The sequence below is a fragment of the Impatiens glandulifera genome, chromosome 6 (assembly GCF_907164915.1).
Source record: "Impatiens glandulifera chromosome 6, dImpGla2.1, whole genome shotgun sequence".
Taxonomy (NCBI): Eukaryota; Viridiplantae; Streptophyta; class Magnoliopsida; order Ericales; family Balsaminaceae; genus Impatiens; species Impatiens glandulifera.
The window spans coordinates 42,687,104-42,704,254 of record NC_061867.1 but is presented as its reverse complement, the minus strand read 5'-3'; the positions used below and the strand labels follow the sequence as shown (position 1 = coordinate 42,704,254).

The 17,151-nt window shown below is 31.7% G+C and overlaps 3 protein-coding genes across 3 annotated transcripts; all 3 read left to right on the top strand.

Moving 5' to 3' along the window:
* Nucleotides 1-4,296: 4,296 nt before the first annotated feature.
* LOC124943645 (secreted RxLR effector protein 161-like) lies at nucleotides 4,297-4,796 on the top strand. Its single transcript, XM_047484123.1, has 3 exons — nucleotides 4,297-4,396; nucleotides 4,439-4,620; nucleotides 4,668-4,796. The coding sequence occupies exons 1-3, from the start codon at nucleotides 4,297-4,299 to the stop codon at nucleotides 4,794-4,796; spliced, it is 411 nt and encodes a 136-aa protein (XP_047340079.1).
* Nucleotides 4,797-11,319: 6,523 nt separating this feature from the next.
* On the top strand, nucleotides 11,320-13,664 carry LOC124942311 (60S ribosomal protein L3-2-like). Its single transcript, XM_047482789.1, has 5 exons — nucleotides 11,320-11,468; nucleotides 11,973-12,083; nucleotides 12,363-12,667; nucleotides 12,759-13,168; nucleotides 13,256-13,664. Exons 1-5 carry the CDS (start codon nucleotides 11,384-11,386, stop codon nucleotides 13,512-13,514), a joined length of 1,170 nt encoding a protein of 389 aa, XP_047338745.1. The 5' UTR covers nucleotides 11,320-11,383; the 3' UTR covers nucleotides 13,515-13,664.
* Nucleotides 13,665-15,258: 1,594 nt separating this feature from the next.
* Nucleotides 15,259-16,588, top strand: LOC124942633 (CASP-like protein 1C1). The gene is made up of 3 exons (XM_047483174.1): nucleotides 15,259-15,828; nucleotides 15,958-16,060; nucleotides 16,307-16,588. Exons 1-3 carry the CDS (start codon nucleotides 15,674-15,676, stop codon nucleotides 16,535-16,537), a joined length of 489 nt encoding a protein of 162 aa, XP_047339130.1. The 5' UTR covers nucleotides 15,259-15,673; the 3' UTR covers nucleotides 16,538-16,588.
* Nucleotides 16,589-17,151: the final 563 nt, after the last annotated feature.

Here is a 17,151-nt window from a genome sequence, read left to right as displayed (position 1 = left end):
AAATTTTGTTTGATTTTATGAAATTGAGTATTCATGTTTAAAGTTCAATTTGGGTAATTAAAAAAAATGTATGAGTAGTTTAAGATTTTTAAGAAAAGCAAAAACTCTCACTATCAGAAAAAGAGAAAATGTCTTCGGTGATAATATTATATAGTCTATCATATATGAGATGATTAGTTTAAGATTTTTTTTATTATTACATGTTTATGGTTAGGTTTCATATTTAAACTAGTCCGAAGAGAGTGAAGTTTTTCGAAGACTTCGGCTACTTACATTCACAATCCAATGGATAAAGAGATACTTACATCAAATTACGAGAGAATAACATTTACACTTGTGAGGGGTGCATTCTCCAATGAAGATACATTTTACAAATTTAAGGTCAACTTTGCTTCGATTATGAGAGTGAATATAAACAAATGGTTGAAGTGGTCAGTCTGATAAGTGAGTGTTTATTGAGTTTTTAGTAAGTATGTCTTTTTAGGAATCAGTTATGTTTAATTTTTTTTTAGTCATGTAACTAGTAACACCACAAAATTAGTAGTGAGTCCTATTTTTCTGTTTTTTAAGGCCATAAATAGCCATCTCATTTCAACTATTGAATAATAAGAAATACATGCATTTCCTATACATTTCTGTCTTTAAATTTTGGATTAGAACTAGTTAGAGCTAGTTTGTCAAAAAAACCTCTATGAGTGTGAGAAGTAGCAGTTTTATCTGTGAGTGAGTGAGTGATTTGAGTGAAGAATGGTAACAAAAAGTAGTTTTGTTCAACTATCAATTCCAAAGTTTTATGGGTTTTATGATCATTGGTCCATGTTGATGAGAATTTTTTTAGATCAAAGGAGTATTGGGGTATCGTAGAAGAATGAATTCTAGCTGAACCAGAAGAGAAAGCTGCGGAAGCTAAGGTGAAGGCGTACAATGATGCAGAAATGAAGGATTTGAAGGCAAAGGACTATCTTTTTAAGGCTATTGAAAGAAACGTTCTTCAGACTATTCTAGATACTGGATCAGCCAAAAACATTTGGGATTTCATGAAGAAGAAACATCATAAAAACTAATTGTGTTCAACCATCACAATTGTAAACACTCAAAAGGAATTTTGAGGTGTTACAGATGAAGGTAGGAGAGTTGTGAATGCATATTTTTCGCATACCTTAACCATTGTCAATAAGATAAGGCATCACAAGGGTAAGGTAAGTGATGAAGATGTTGTTGAAAAATATACTAAGATCGATGACCCCTAATTTTGTCTATGTGATTTGTTCAATTAAAGAGTCAAAAGATCTCAACATTATTTACATTGATGAACTGCAAAGCAACTTATTAGTTAATGAGCAACGAATGTCAGCACATATTGATGAGGAGCAGGCCTTGAAGGTTACATATGGAAGTTTTCAAGAGGACAGAGACATAGTATCTTTCGAGATAGAAGTAGAGGCAATGGGAGACATAACTATGACAGATCAACTATTGAATGTTTTGGTTGTCATAGGCTTGGACATCTTCAGTATGAATATCCAGGAAAATCACAAGAGAATGCACACTATGTGGAAACATAAGAAGAAATGTTGTTAATGTCTTATACAGATGAAGGAAAGACAAATGAAGATGAAATATGTATGCAGTACCTTGATTCAGGCTATAGTAACCAAATGAGTTACAATAAAGAGTTGTTTTGAGTTCTTGACGAAGGTTTCAGTAAAATAGTAAAACTATGCAACAACTCATGTGTGAAAGTGATGTGAAAAGAAACTATTATGATGATGGTGAATGACATTACTCAGGTCATCAATAGTGTGTTCTATATTCCAGATTTGACAAACAATTTGTTTAGTATTGGATTGATAGCTGATAAGAGTCTGAAAATTGTCATTAAATAAGGGAAGTGCACACTTTACCATGTTCATAGGGGACTAGTTGCAGAAATTATAATGTCTTCAAATCGAATGTTCAAGCTCGTTGCAAATATAAAGAAGAATAACGAGATGTGTTAATATGTTGCTGAAGATGTGGTTCAATTGTGGCATCGTCGATATGGTCACTTGAATCACAAAGAATTAAGAATTCTTCAACAAAAGGAAATGGTAAATGGCTTACCTTCACTTGGAGTCATATCTAAAGTATGTGAAGTGTGTTTACAAGGCAAACAACATAGACTTTCTTTCCCACTAGAGACTACATTGAGAGCTACTCAAGTTCTTCAACTGATACATGCTGACATATGTGGATCTATCAAGCCTATGTCCAACAGTAGAAAGAGCGACAATGGCATACAAAGACAGTTGACAGCTTTATATACTCCACAAAAAAATAGAGTTGCAGAGAGGAAGAATCGAACTCTCATGAACATGGTTCGTAGTCTCCTTGTTGAGAAGCACACATTCCAAAATCTTTTTGGGCAAAAGCTGTGAATTTAGAAATTTATGTCCAGATTAGAAGTCCAACACGTGCAGTAAAGAATAAGACATTAGAAGAACCTTGGAGAGGTGTTAAGCCATTGTTCTTCACTTTTGAGTGTTTGGCTTCATTTTTCATGCTCATGTTTCTGACAAGCGCATCAAGTTGGATGACAAGAGTATCAAATGTATCCTACTTGGGTTCTTTAAAGAATTTAAAGCATATCGATTATATAAACCTCTCTTAGAAGATTATAGTAAGTCTTGATGTGGTGTTTGAAGAGGATGGAAGCTGACAATGAGATAAAGAACATGAGAAAGCTACACTTATTGATTTAGAATGGGAAGAAGACTCAACTACTGCTACACGTGAAATAATTGTGCAAGTTGAAATTGTGGAAAAAACTACTGATGTTACAGTTCAAACTGCAGTTGTTGCACCATAAGTCAGGCTTCAAGTTCTAGTGATAGTTCTCTTTCACCAATTGTTCAAGTAAGAGAAAGAAGACATTTATTGTGGATGAGAGATTACATTAGTGGAGAAGGTCTCTTAAATGAAGAACAAGATTATGATGTTGTGTTATTTGCAATGATGACAACTTCAATTGATCCTGCGTATTTTGAAGATTCTGTAAAGAGTGCACCATGGAGAGCTGCAATACAATGGATGTTGAGATGGTATTTATTGAAAGAAATAATATTTGGGAGTTACTGATTTACCAACTAATACAAAGAAGGTGGGAGTGAAATGGTCTACAAAACAAAGTTGAATGAACATTGAGAAGTGGAGAAGCTCAACGCCCGTTTGGTAGCAAAAGGGTACACTCAAGAGCATGGAGTGGATTATGAAGAATTATTTTCTCATGTGTCATGCTTGGAGATAGTTCTTATGGTGATCTCTCTTATAGCACAAAAAGAGTGGAACATATTTCAGCTTGATGTTAAGTCAGTTTTTCAACATAGAGATCGCAGTGAAGAAGTTTTGTAGCACCGCCAGTTGGCTATATGGTAAAAGTAGAAACAAATAAAGTTTATAAGCTCAAGAAAGTTCTATATGGACTCAAGCAAGCTCCATGAGCCTGATACAGTCGCATAGAAGCCTATTTTAGTAGAGAAAATTTTCTTTCGATATCCTTATGAACATACACTTTTTGTCAAGATGGGAGGTGAAAGTAAAATTTTCATCGTCTGTATCTATATTGATGATCTCATATTCATTGGTAATGATGAAGTGATGTTTAACAAATTCAAGAGTTTAATGATGCAAAAACTCGACATGACAGATCTTGGGCAGATAAAGTATTTTTTTGGGATAGAAGTGATACAGAACAAGGTTGTTAAAATTTCGAGTTAACTCTTAAAATCTTACGATTTTACGATTTTACATTAGGTTAACAAGTCTGATTTTAAATAACTCTTACGATTTAAAATTTACAATAATAAGATTTTACGATTTTACGAATTTATAAATAATTTCGATTTTACAATATTATACGATTTTATGTTTTAAAAAATAAATTTATATTTATATTTATATTTAAAAATTAAAAATAAATTTATTATTTATTCAAATAAATTAATTAATATAATTAATTTTAAGTATAATTTTTTACAGTGTTTTATTTATTATTATTTTTTAATTAATTTTATATTTAAATATATAAAATTTTAAAATTGACTAAATATATAAAATATTTAATTATATATATAAATAATAATAATAATATATAACTATTATTTTTTCAAATTAAACTCTTACGATTTCAAGTAAACTTTAGATTTTACGAGTTTACAACTAGACAACGATTTTACACGTAAATTCTCGATTTTAACAAGCTTGATGCAGAAGAAAGAAGGTGTTTTTATATGTCATGAAAAGTACATAAAAGAGATAATGGAGAAATTTGGAATGGCTAATTGCAATACATTTCATAATTCAGTTGTTCTTGGTTCTCATCTTACTAAAGATGAGAGTGGAAATAAGGTTGATAGCGGTCAGTGTAAATAATTAATTGACAGTTTCATGTATCTTACAGCAACACAACCTGCTATTATGTTTGTTGTAAGACAACATACTCGATATATGGACTGTCCTACAAAACTTCATCATAATGCAGCAAAAAGAGTATTACGATACTTGAAATGGATGTATGATTATGGTATTCTCTACAAAAATGGAGGAGATGTAAAGTCTGAAAGCTACACAGATAATGACTATGTTGGTGATTTGGACAATCGTAAAAGTACATTAAGATATTTTTTCAGCTGGGTTCTGGTGCTGTGTTTTTGCTATCAAAGAAGCATGAGATTGTTATATTGTCCACAACTGAAATAGAATTTGTTGCAGCAACTCATGCAATCTGGTTACGAAGAATTCTAGAGTATCTTCATTAGTCAGATAATGGTGAGTGCATAATTATACTAGAAGATATTTTATTCATACCTAATCCAAAATTGTCTGCGATAACAGTTCAAGTATTGCTATTTCTGAAAAACATTTTTCTATGGTCGTAGCAAATACATTGATGTTAGGTTTTACTTTCTTTCTGATCTTACTAAAGAATGAGTTGTTAAGTTAGCTCATTGTTATAGTCAAAATCAAGTTGTTGATATAATGACAAAACTACTAAAACTGAAATTGTTTGTGAGTCTCAAATGTTTACTTGACATGTGTTTTGTATCAGTTCTAAACTGAATTCAATTATTCACTTTAAAGGAGAAATATTGAAGTGGTTAGTCCAATAAGTTAGTGTTAGTCGAGTTTTTAACAAATATGTTCTTTTAGGAATCAATTATGTTTAATTTAGTTTTTTTAGTCATGTAATTAGTAACACCACGAAGTTAGTAGTGGATCCTATTTTTCCGCTTTTTTAAGGCTATAAATAGTCATCTCTTTTCAATTATTGAATAATAAGGAATACATGCATTTCTTATACATTCTTGTATCTACATTTCCATTGTGTTGTCTCATCTTGTTGACAATGGTTCAGGTACGTAAAAAGTATGCATTCACAACTCTTCTGCCTTTGTCTGTAACACCACAAAATCCCTTTTGAGAAAGCTGGCAATTGTAATAGTTGAAAACGATCAGTTCCTTGATGCTTCTTCGTGGAATCCCAATGCTTTTGGTTGATCTAGTATTTAGAATAGTCTGAAGAAATGTTCTATCAATGGCCTAAAAAAATAGTTATTTGCCTTTTAAATCCTTCAATTTCGCATCATTGTACGCATTCACCTTAGTTTCAATAGTTTTCTCTTCTAGTTCAGCTGGAATTCCTTCTTCTATATACTCCAATACTCTTTTGATATAAGAAAATTATCCATCAACATGGATCAATGATCATAAATCCATCAAATGATGGTTGAACAAAACTATTTTTTTTTGTCATTCTTCACACAAATCACTCAAAGATAATATTGTTACTTCTCACACTCACAAAGTTTTTTTGACAAACCAGCTCTAGCTGGTTCTGATACCAAATCTAGAGACAAAAATGTATAGAAAATGCATGTATTCATTGTTATTCAAAAACCGAAAATAGGTGACTATTTATAGCCATACAAAAGTAGAAAATAGAATTCACTACTAACTTCTTGGTGTATCTGGTTACATAACTCAAAAAAAAATTAAATTAAACATAATTAATTTCTATAAAAGGACATATTTACTAAAAATCCGACTAACACTAATTTATTGAACTAACCACTTCAACATTTGAGAAACATTGGAAAAAGTTGGGAGGAAGAACGAAATAAATGGCTTTAATATGTGGGAAAGATAGAGAAAGACCTTGTATGGGATTTCGGAGTTGAAGAATTTTCGATGATATGCGATTGAGGAGATAGGAAGCGGTAAAAATGGCGTTGCCCCAAAATATTTTTTGGGACTGTTCGCACGTGGACTAAGATAAAGGATGTCTTTTGTCTAGAGAAATTGGCTAAGAATTTGAGCAAAGAATTTTGTTTGGTTTATTCTAAGTTATATCCTTCTCTAGAAGGCGATGATGGATGAATAAGGCTTCTAATCTAAAGGTTTCTATGAATGACCCAACATCGACCTTTCCGATAGTGGTCACACAATGGGTGATTTTCCTTCTTAGATTCAAAATTGGGTCTAGGGTTTCGAATTGCAAGAGTCATGACTTCATCGAGACTTTTGGACATAAGGGTGAAAGATTGAAAAGTTGTGATTAAGGCTTTTAGTCCAACAATTAGAGGCGAAGTTCTTCATGACAAACTTCTGAAAAAACTTCATCTATGCTTGGAGGTAGGCTTCAAAATCATTATTTGCAATCGTAATGGGTTGGAGTTCAATCCAAAGAGGTATTTATAAATTGGACACTCTTTGTTTTTGAAAAAATATCGATTTTTCATTGAAAATAAAACGCAAGATACGTTTAGTGAATTACATATGGGAAGGAGAAGAAAAACAAAAACAAAAGAATAGAAGAATAAGACTAAATGTCAATAAGATTAAAAAATTATCAACCAGTACAAAATCTCCTTTTACGAATAGAAGCAAACACGTGGAGCATAAAGCCTTTGATTCTTTAAGCTCCAAAACTTTTCTCTTGAAATGTTCTTATATTCCTTTCTTTCCAAATTGTCCACCACATTAAGAAGGGTATAGGCTTCTAATCATCACTGATGTTATTGTTTGCTCCCCATCTTATCCATTTTTTTCAGAAGTAAGCGACGACGGTAAGCGACACCTACCATTGAAAATTGAGAATATTTTGTTGGATTGTTATTTGTTTGTTGCTTGTATTCCTTAGTTTGTTATGATTACTTTAAAAATCAAGTCTAGGGTTTGTCTAACTTGATTTTTGAATTCATGTTATTTTTTTCTCTATTTTGAGGTTTTTAATGAAACTATAAAGATTTATGTGCGACTCACACATATAAAAATATAAACAAAATAAATTTAACAAAAAATTATAATATATTTTAATATTTAAAATTATTAATAAATCACGAATAATAAATTAAAATAAAAAATAAAACACTTTCATTACACATTTTATTCACTTTGGTAAAACAGTTCATCTTCTCAAATATCTCATCACATATTTTTTTCCAATAAACATCTCATCTCGTGACCTTGCACTTTCACTTTGGTTAATCAAAAATCTTAAACATTACCAATCTCTTTTTTACCATCACTTTAGCCCATCAAAGCCGAATCAATCTTTCATCTCGTGATCATAAAACACTCAAACTAACCAACCATCTCATTTCACATTTATCTACCAATACAAATCGGACTTCTCATCTCGTGACCTTAACTTTCATTTTGGTCAAACAACTAATTTTCTCGCATATTTTAATCACCAATATTAAATTCTTTCTCAAACGACATCTATCTCTTTACCTTACTTTCACCTCGACTAATCAAAATTCATCTCATTTTATATTTATCCATCAATCACAATCGACCTTTATTCTCTCGAAGACCTTATTTTTACTTCATCAAACAACTCATCTTTTCACATATTTTATAGTATATAACCCGACATTCTTATCCTCACTTTAGTTAACCATACATCTCATTCCACATTTATCCACTCCAATTGATCTCTCATCTCGTTACCTTACTTTTACTTTGACTCATTAACCATCTCATTCCGCATTTATCCATCAATTCACAATCGACCTCTCATCTCGATCTTGTTTTTACTTCGTCAAACAACTCATCTCCTAACATATTTTACAATATACAACTAACATTCTTTATCCTCAATTCGGCTAACCATCCATCTCATTCCACATTTATCCATCACAATAATTGACATATCATACCTTACATTTTCACTTCGGTCAAATCAACCATCTCCAACATCACCAATCTCTTTTACTCTTCACTTTGGTCACCAGTCCCCAACTGACCTCTTATCTCGTGACTCATCTCCTCGCATATTTTACTATATACAACTTGACTTTTTTATTCTCACTTTAGATTACTAACCATCTCATTACACATTTATCAACACCATAATCAGTCTCTCTTGTGTGACTTTACAAAATTTCATTTTGGTCAAATCAACCATCTCCAACGTTATCAATATCTTTTACCATCACTTTGACCCATCAATCTCCCAATTGACCTCTCATAGCGTGACCTTACTTACTTCGATTAATCAAAACCAACTTATCCCACTAATCTCAATCGACCTCTCATCTTGAAATTGTACTTTCATTTCGGTCAAACAATCCATCTACTCATATATTTTACGATAAACAACCGACTTACTTATCCTCACTTCGACTTACCATCTCACATCTCATTTCACATTTATCCACCTAAATCGGACATCTCATACCGTGACCTTAAATTTATACTTTGGTACATTACCAATCTCTTTTATCCTCATTTTGGCACATCAAACCCCAATCGATCTCTCACCAACCATCTCATTCCATATTTTTATTCACCTCAATTGACTAGTCGACCTCTCATCGTGTGACATACTCACTTCGACTAATCAACCATCTCATTCCATATTTTTATCCACCTCAATTGACATATAATCTTGTGACATTACACTTTCACTTCGGCCAAATCAACAAACAATAAACCATCTCCTTCCATATCGTGAATGTCATTTACCCAACCATTAATATCATTCGCATTCAACTATCTCCTCACTTCGATTAACCAACGTTTTTATTTCACATATTAATCATCAATGTCTTTTAATAGTTTAAAATTGTACTTAACGAGTTTTGAATCATGGTCTACATTATATAATATTAACCTTCAACCAATAGACCACTTAAGATTGTTAATTTATATTTATAATTTTGTGTATGCAATATAATTTATATGACTAATAATTAAAAATATATATTTATATATATATATATAATTTTAAAATAATTAATAAATACTTATTATTTTAATATATTTAAATTAAATATTTATTTTTAAAATTTATTATTTTTTTTACTAAGGTTTAATATATATATATATATATATATATATATAAATTATTATTATATTATTAATGTTGATTTTTTTTATTAATATTCTAAATAAAGTTTGAATTATTAATTTTATTGGTTTAGATTTATTATTAAAATAAAAAAATATATTAATTTTTTTTTAATTAACCAAATTCTCTTTTTTAACATGTATACCATTTTTAATTTTATTTTTAACCATTTTAAGTTTATGGCGTCTGAACTCAAAATTCGACCAAAATAATCATTTTACTCTCACACAAATTAATCACTTTAAAATTAAACATTATTATATGACTTTAAAACCTTTTTTAAAAAAGGATAAAACATTTTTTAAATAAAATAATAATGGCAATGGGCTTTACATCTCGCCTAGGGATTGCAATGGGTACCTTACCCGACGCCGGGTAGTAAAGTACTCATCCCCGAACCCGATTTTTATTTTATTATCCATCCCTGAACCCGAACTTGACGGATATATCTATTTGTATCTTTATTCTTAATTCGCCGGATACCCCATTACCCAATTAAAATATGAATTTTTATTTATTATTTTCTAAATATATACTAAATACTAAATATTAAAATTAAATATAAAAATATTACTTACTTATATAGTTATATTCTAGAAGTTAAACAATATACATATATGAACTTCAACAATAGAAATTAGAGAGAAGTTTAACAAAAATTAGAAAAAATGTTAAAATAAAAGTGAGATAAAGAGATGTTAATACTGAAAATAAAAAATGAATAGAGAGAAAAAAAATTTATTATTAAAGAAAGAAAGATTCAGTGATTGAATATGAATTAAATTAATTTGGTATAACTAATTAATTAATATATTTAATGTAAATTTATAACGATGGTATTCATTTGAAATTTGAAAAGTCAATTTAATTTTTAATATATATATATATTTAATATTAATATTTCGGGTATCGGGTTTGGGTTTTGTACACTCTCATCTTCGAACTCGAACCCGATCGAATAATCATTATCAGTCTTCATCCCGACCCCAATTTAAAATACATGAACCCAAATCCGACCATCGGGTACCACGGGTATCGGGTATACCCATTACCATCCATAATCTTGTCAATTCAGGAAATTAGGGTTTTTCAATCCAAGGGCTGCTATCCTTCAAGGCCTCTTTATATAAATACACAAGCTAATCGATCATATAGGGTTACAGGTTATAGCATCACGAGTTGATTACTTTCTCTCTTCTGTTCTTCCGAGGTAGTGTTGTTTAATTTTCCGATTGTTTTCCTTTTGATTACTGTATTGTTCTCTTGAATTCTTCAGCTGGTTTCATAATTCTAACTAGCCCGCATCATTTGTATTCGGGTAATGTTAAATCAGATCTGAATCGCCGATTCTATTTGATCTTCTCGCTATGTTTTTTTGTTTTTCTAATCAATGTTTTTGTGGTAAATAAAGGTTCTGATGCTTCCAGTTACGATTTTGATGATTTTACTATCTTATATATTGTTTTCATATGCCTTTTCGTTTGCGATATGTTGATGCCGGCTTGTTTTCAACGGATGATGGAGAAATGTTCTCCCATACTTAACCAAGGCTGGAGTCTCGATAGGGCTCATTTGCATGTATCCCGGGAATCTAGGGTATTTGTAAGAGGCAAACGAATGAGCCCCTGAGAATTGACACGTAAAACTGTCATAGGCCTGTGGTGAGGAAGCATTTCTATGTCTTCTGCTTGGAATGATGGCTGCATCTCATGTTTGCAATCACAAAACGCAGTTATGAGTTTATATTATGATTCTAATACTCTTATCACTATATAACCTATACATTTTCAATCACTCTTTTCTTCTTGTGATTTTGATGTTCTACTGTGTTTTTGATCTTTTAATCCCCAAATCTTTGTATTTTTTTGGTAAAAGCTATCTGACTGATCACATTTATCAATTTATTGTATAATTTGAACATGCTGGTGAAAAAAGATACAATATTTAGAACTAAATCTTTTGCAGATTAGTTTTCACTAAGAAACAGAAATGTCTCACCGCAAGTTTGAGCATCCTAGACATGGTTCCTTGGGATTTCTTCCGAGGAAAAGGGCCAACAGACAACGTGGAAAAGGTTGATTTCTATTTTATGAAATCATTAATATTACAATTGATGATGTATTTTTAATGGTATTTCCAGTAAAAAGGTTATATTAGTCTCATATCTTGTGACATGAAGCTAAAGTTCATATTCTAGTACTAGTTTTGATAGATAAGATGTAATAGTTTTTGAAGAAATGCGTTGACTAACTTACAAATCTTTGTTCAGGGCCTAAATTGTCTCATCTCTTTGTGTTAGGGTAGATTCAGTGGTCTTATAGAATTGTTGAAGTATTATGTCCATCAAGAGGTTAAATAACATGTATATGATGAATTAACATAATTCTAAATACAACAGCTTTAAATTCATTCAAACTTGGCTGAAGTAAATTAATGTTTTGCTGAATGCTAATAGGTGTTATACTCAAACATATTTAAGGGTATGTTGTATGCCCAAAACTATGAGTGAAAAGGGTTCTCCATTTAATTTAGTGAAAACTGTCAGCTTTTCTCATATTGTTAATACTTTCTTATCTAGTGAAAGCCTTTCCCAAGGACGATCCAACAAAGCCCTGCAGGTTGACTTCTTTCATAGGCTACAAAGCAGGAATGACCCACATTGTGAGAGAAGTTGAGAAGCCCGGTTCAAGTGAGTTTTCTTTTTTTAAAGCTAAAAGTTTTTACTAATGAAGTTGTGAATTGTGAGATTCAATTACATCATCTTTTCACTATTGTTTGATGAAATTGGATTATTTAGGTTGCATGACTTAAATATCTTTTTTCTTTAATGTTCAAATTTTTTAATTGATTTGATAACCCATCATTGATCAAGATCTTAATTTAATGTTGCATAGCCTAATTACAGTTTTTTAGGTGTCAGTGATGAATTGCTCATAGTTTTACATGGATTTTTTTATTTATTTTGTAGAGCTCAACAAGAAGGAAGCATGTGAGGCTGTGACCATTATTGAAGCACCACCAATGGTTATTGTGGGTGTAGTAGGCTATGTCAAAACTTCACGTGGCCTCCGCAGTCTAAACACTGTCTGGGCTCAACATTTGAGTGAGGAGGCAAAGAGGAGATTCTACAAAAATTACTGCAAATCAAAGAAGAAGGCTTTCACAAAGTATTCAAAGAAGTATGAAACTGAAGAAGGGAAGAAAGATATCACAACTCAGTTGGAGAAATTAAAGAAATACTGCTCTGTAATTCGTGTTTTGGCCCATACTCAGGTATTTCACGCATTTGAATTGGTCATATATTGCCCCTATTTGAAAACAACCTCTATATTTTGTCACAATCATGATAATTTCCAAATTTCAGACTCGAAAGATGAAGGGACTGAAGAAAAAGAAAGCAGACATTATGGAAATTCAAGTTAACGGTGGAAATACACATCAAAAGGTTGATTATGCATACAGTTTCTTTGAGAAGCAAGTTCCTATAGATGCTGTGTTTCAGAAAGATGAGATGATTGACATTATTGGCGTAACAAAGGGTAAAGGATATGAAGGTGTTGTTACTAGATGGGGTGTTAGCCGACTTCCTCGCAAGACTCATCGTGGCCTTCGAAAAGTGGCCTGTATTGGTGCATGGCATCCTGCTAGAGTATCTTTTACAGTTGCTAGGGCGGGTCAGAATGGATACCATCATCGAACTGAGTTGAATAAGAAGATTTATAAGGTCGGGAAAGCTGGTCAGGAGTCTCATACTGCCATTACCGAGTTTGACATGTAAACATTTTCCGTTAGTTAGTATTCCTTTTATATTATTGATGTATTTTTGAAATGTCAAATCTGACTTGAATTTTGTGATGTTAGGACTGAGAAAGATATAACACCAATGGGAGGTTTCCCACGCTATGGAATCGTGAAAGAAGATTACTTGATGATAAAGGGAGGTTGTGTTGGACCGAAGAAGCGGGTTCTTACTTTAAGACAATCGTTACTCACACAGACTTCTAGGCTTGCACTGGAGGAGATTAAGCTTAAATTCATTGACACTTCTTCTAAATTTGGACATGGTCGTTTCCAGACAACCGAAGAAAAGCAAAAGTTTTATGGACGGGTTAAGGCATAGAAAAAGTGAAGAATATTGAGATTTACTTTTGAATAATTTTGATTAACTATTGACAGGGTTTTTTAGCTTGAATTTTGGTGTTTTTGGTTTGAAAATTAACTCATTTCCTTGCTTTGGATTATTTACATTTGAAGTTTTTAGTTTACTTAATGTTTTGAATTATTTTGGTCAATAAAAGTCTTAATTGTCATATTTTTTTAAAAAAAATTGGACCCTCTTTGTATTCTTTCGATAGAGCTTGACATTTTCATCAGGGGACTCATTACCATTTTTTTGTCAGCATCCATATTTTATCCTTTAGAGTCTATGGAGTGTCAGTTCAACTTGAAACAATTTTGAACTGTTATCAACACAGGAGTAATCCCAGATTGATTTAACTATCAATTTGATTGAGATAATTCTCTCAAATAGTGGTGATCATATTCTATCAAATATTAAAGACATGACTTGGTGATTTTCCATGTTCTAAGTTTCAAAATTCTTCTTATTGGTAATGGCGTGAGCATGTGGGATACATGTAATGAACCTTTCTTTTCTTTATTTTACCATAAATATAAATTCGAAATGAATTAGCCAAGTCATATCTCTTACCGTTATTTTAAATTTGTAGCAGGTATTGAAAATTTCATCTGCAGTTCCTGAATTTTCTATCAACAAGGGGCATAATTGAACCAGATTTATCAGCAAGAGGAAAGACGAAGGAGTAACCGAGAAAGAGGATGAATTAGGGACAGAAAAAGAACCACCATGTTTCGATTTCATCATTGAATCAGATTGGAATATTGGGGAGAGAAGAGTAATTGGAAAGAATTGGTCGACTCTAGAAAAGGTGAAAAAGATGGTTATCAGGAACATAAACACCAAAAGATATGTCTCTTTGATTGATTTTCTAATAAAAAAAACTGTCTTCACACTCGAATCATTTTAAAAAAAGTGTTGCTATATAGTGTATATATATATAGAGGAGTGATAGAGAGAGGGAATTTGGTGAAAGAATGACTTGACATCACCTTCATTGGTTGAAAAATGTAAAATTGGGAGGAAAAAGAGAAAAGAGAGAAATTATTTGATTTTTTCAGCGAATAAGATTATGTCAAGTCATTCTCTCACCAAATTCCCTCACTTAATCATTTCTCATATATATAATAAGATTAAAATAGAGTGGTAAACATACTAGGGTAGTTCAAGTGGTAAGAGAAGAAGTCATAGATTGACTTTGATTCTTATAATAAATCCATGCATGAACATGTTAAATCTATTAGACACAATGTCACATAAAGGAGCTTAGATTCAAATTCCACTCACAGAATCAGCTAGAACAGGATGAATGATATCAGAACTTCATAATTAGAGGCAGCTACAAAATAGGAGTTTTGAAAATTGTTATGAATGAGAAGGGGTAACCGTGCGTGACATCATAAGCAAAGAACATGGCTCACAATAACAGAAGTCAGAAGTCCAAGGAGTTGATGGCATTTATATGGACAACCCAAGTCTAATCGAAGGTAATCTAAGTGAAAAATATAGTTTCAAAATCCATCTGGGTTCTCTTCTACGCATTCAGACCTCTATTTCTCAAACCAAAACCTACCGGTTTATGGGAGTTTACGAATCTAATTATCCAGCTGAGTCTTGATGCTTCAACAAAGATCAAGAGACTTAATCATATTATGGTCCTTTGAACATTATGACATAGGATGTTGGGTACCATAATGAATACCATGATCCAACTGGAGTCTTAGTAGGTACATCAAATGGCTAGCTAGAAATGTTCTCAAATTCAATAATACTTCCAAAAAAAGGACAAATTGGCACTTTTGGTATGTTTTGTTGGTCCTAAGAAATTTGAGTTGTCTGTAGTTGACCAACTTTTTGAGAGCCGTACAGAGATGGGGTTTGAATAAATTATCATATATGATGTTAGGTCAACAAACTATCTATCTTACCAACTACTTAAGTTACATTTGTCCCTTGAACCATGAGGTGTATTATGTATATGCTTTTGTTTTTATATGTCTTCTGCCATTTAAGAGTTTCAATTCTTTCTCATTGAGACCCAAGTGTCCAAAATAGTGTTATTTCCTCCTCTTCAGGCATTTCATAAAAAATCTATCTTGTGGTTGATTTTTGTTGAAGTTGGTTTCATTTCTACTCTCCAAATGGCTATGGGTCAGGGTCCACTTGCATTTCTGATGAGGCTCATAGCCTTGGGTGCAACCATATCAGCCACTTTGGTCATGGTCACTGCCCGAGATTCTGCAACCGTCCTAAACTTAACTTTTGATGCCAAATATACCAATTCACCTTCATTCGAGTGAGTAACTTTTATGTTTATGTTTTTGGTTTAATTTTTTTTATATGGAAATGGATCCAAATACACAAGTGTTTCCATGTGAGGGCAATTATGTTATGAATTCAAGTAACTGAATTTCAATTTTGACAGGTATTTTGTGATTGCCAATGCAATTGCAAGTGCCTACAGCCTTGTGATTCTCTTTCTCCCTTCCAAATTTTCATTCTGGCGGTTGGTTTTGATTCTGGATATAGTAAGTTCTCCCTTCTTCACTCCTAGGAACTTGTTTGATTTTGGGTTATTTGAAAAGGTCTTTTTCGATGAAAAAGTAGGTTATTTGGAATTATTTCAGGTAAATCACTAAAATGTCCTTTTCTATTGAAAAATTTATTTTTTGACATTTTGGTTGATGAATTGATGCAAATAACCCAAGATGAAACAAGTTTGTCATTGGAAAGTGATTTTTTTCTCATGGTTCGGTTTGACATTGGCTTATTAGGTTGTGAGTGTTTTGCTCGACTCGAGCATATCGGTTGCTTTGGCAATTGGGTATGTGGGGAAGAAAGGAAATGAACATGCTGGATGGCTACCAGTTTGTGGTCAAGTTCCGAAGTTTTGTAACCATATTGCGGGTGCCATGGCCTCGGGATTTGTCGCAGCATTGCTCTACTTTGTTTTGGTTATTTACTCTCTTCGATCATTCCTTATTCTTGTTCCTCAAAAACCTTAATCACAGTTGATGAACTTTTGTTTCTATATATACTTGTATTATTGTATTTTGTATTGTGATTTGATATTCACTTATATTTATCACATGGAGTATAATCAAAATTTTATGGTCACTCTTTCTTAGTTTCTTTTTTCTGAAGTTTGATAAGAGTAATATAATTCTCTTTTTAAGGATTGAAATATAAAGTTTTCATAAAGCATAAAATAAAATTAATGTATGAGAACCGAATATATTGTATCAACCCATTATCATATATACAAATTCATCTTCATTTGTGATCATTTGATATATATATTAAGGGTGATCTTTCTCAGGCACTCTACAAAGTACCAATGTTTGACCTATAGAGCATAATAAACATTATAATAATATTTAATCAATTAAATTATATTATTATTTTTTAATTATAAAATAAAATTATCATATTTTTTAATATAACATAAAATTAGCAAGTTAAAAAAAAGCTTTTGTTAGGGCACCCCTAACTTCGGGCAGATATGGTATATATTAATGTTGGGACTTACAAATAAGTTTTTACACATAAATCAACTTGAAATTGGATTTAATATTTGTTCATTCATGTTTTAAGTTAAAAAATTATTCCCATGCTTTTA

What these genes read in the sequence shown, in the direction of transcription:
- LOC124942311 (XM_047482789.1), top strand. Translation starts at nt 11,384, where the DNA reads ATGTCTCACCGCAAGTTTGAGCATCCTAGACATGGTTCCTTGGGATTT. An exon ending in CAACAGACAACGTGGAAAAG is followed by an intron (nt 11,469 to 11,972) that starts GTTGATTTCTAT and finishes TTTCTTATCTAG; the next exon opens with TGAAAGCCTTTCCCAAGGAC. An exon ending in GCCATTACCGAGTTTGACAT is followed by an intron (nt 13,169 to 13,255) that starts GTAAACATTTTC and finishes TTGTGATGTTAG; the next exon opens with GACTGAGAAAGATATAACAC.
- LOC124943645 (XM_047484123.1), top strand. Translation starts at nt 4,297, where the DNA reads ATGGAGAAATTTGGAATGGCTAATTGCAATACATTTCATAATTCAGTT. An exon ending in TGGAAATAAGGTTGATAGCG is followed by an intron (nt 4,397 to 4,438) that starts GTCAGTGTAAAT and finishes TGTATCTTACAG; the next exon opens with CAACACAACCTGCTATTATG. An exon ending in GCTACACAGATAATGACTAT is followed by an intron (nt 4,621 to 4,667) that starts GTTGGTGATTTG and finishes ATATTTTTTCAG; the next exon opens with CTGGGTTCTGGTGCTGTGTT.
- LOC124942633 (XM_047483174.1), top strand. Translation starts at nt 15,674, where the DNA reads ATGGCTATGGGTCAGGGTCCACTTGCATTTCTGATGAGGCTCATAGCC. An exon ending in ACCAATTCACCTTCATTCGA is followed by an intron (nt 15,829 to 15,957) that starts GTGAGTAACTTT and finishes CAATTTTGACAG; the next exon opens with GTATTTTGTGATTGCCAATG. An exon ending in TGGTTTTGATTCTGGATATA is followed by an intron (nt 16,061 to 16,306) that starts GTAAGTTCTCCC and finishes TTGGCTTATTAG; the next exon opens with GTTGTGAGTGTTTTGCTCGA.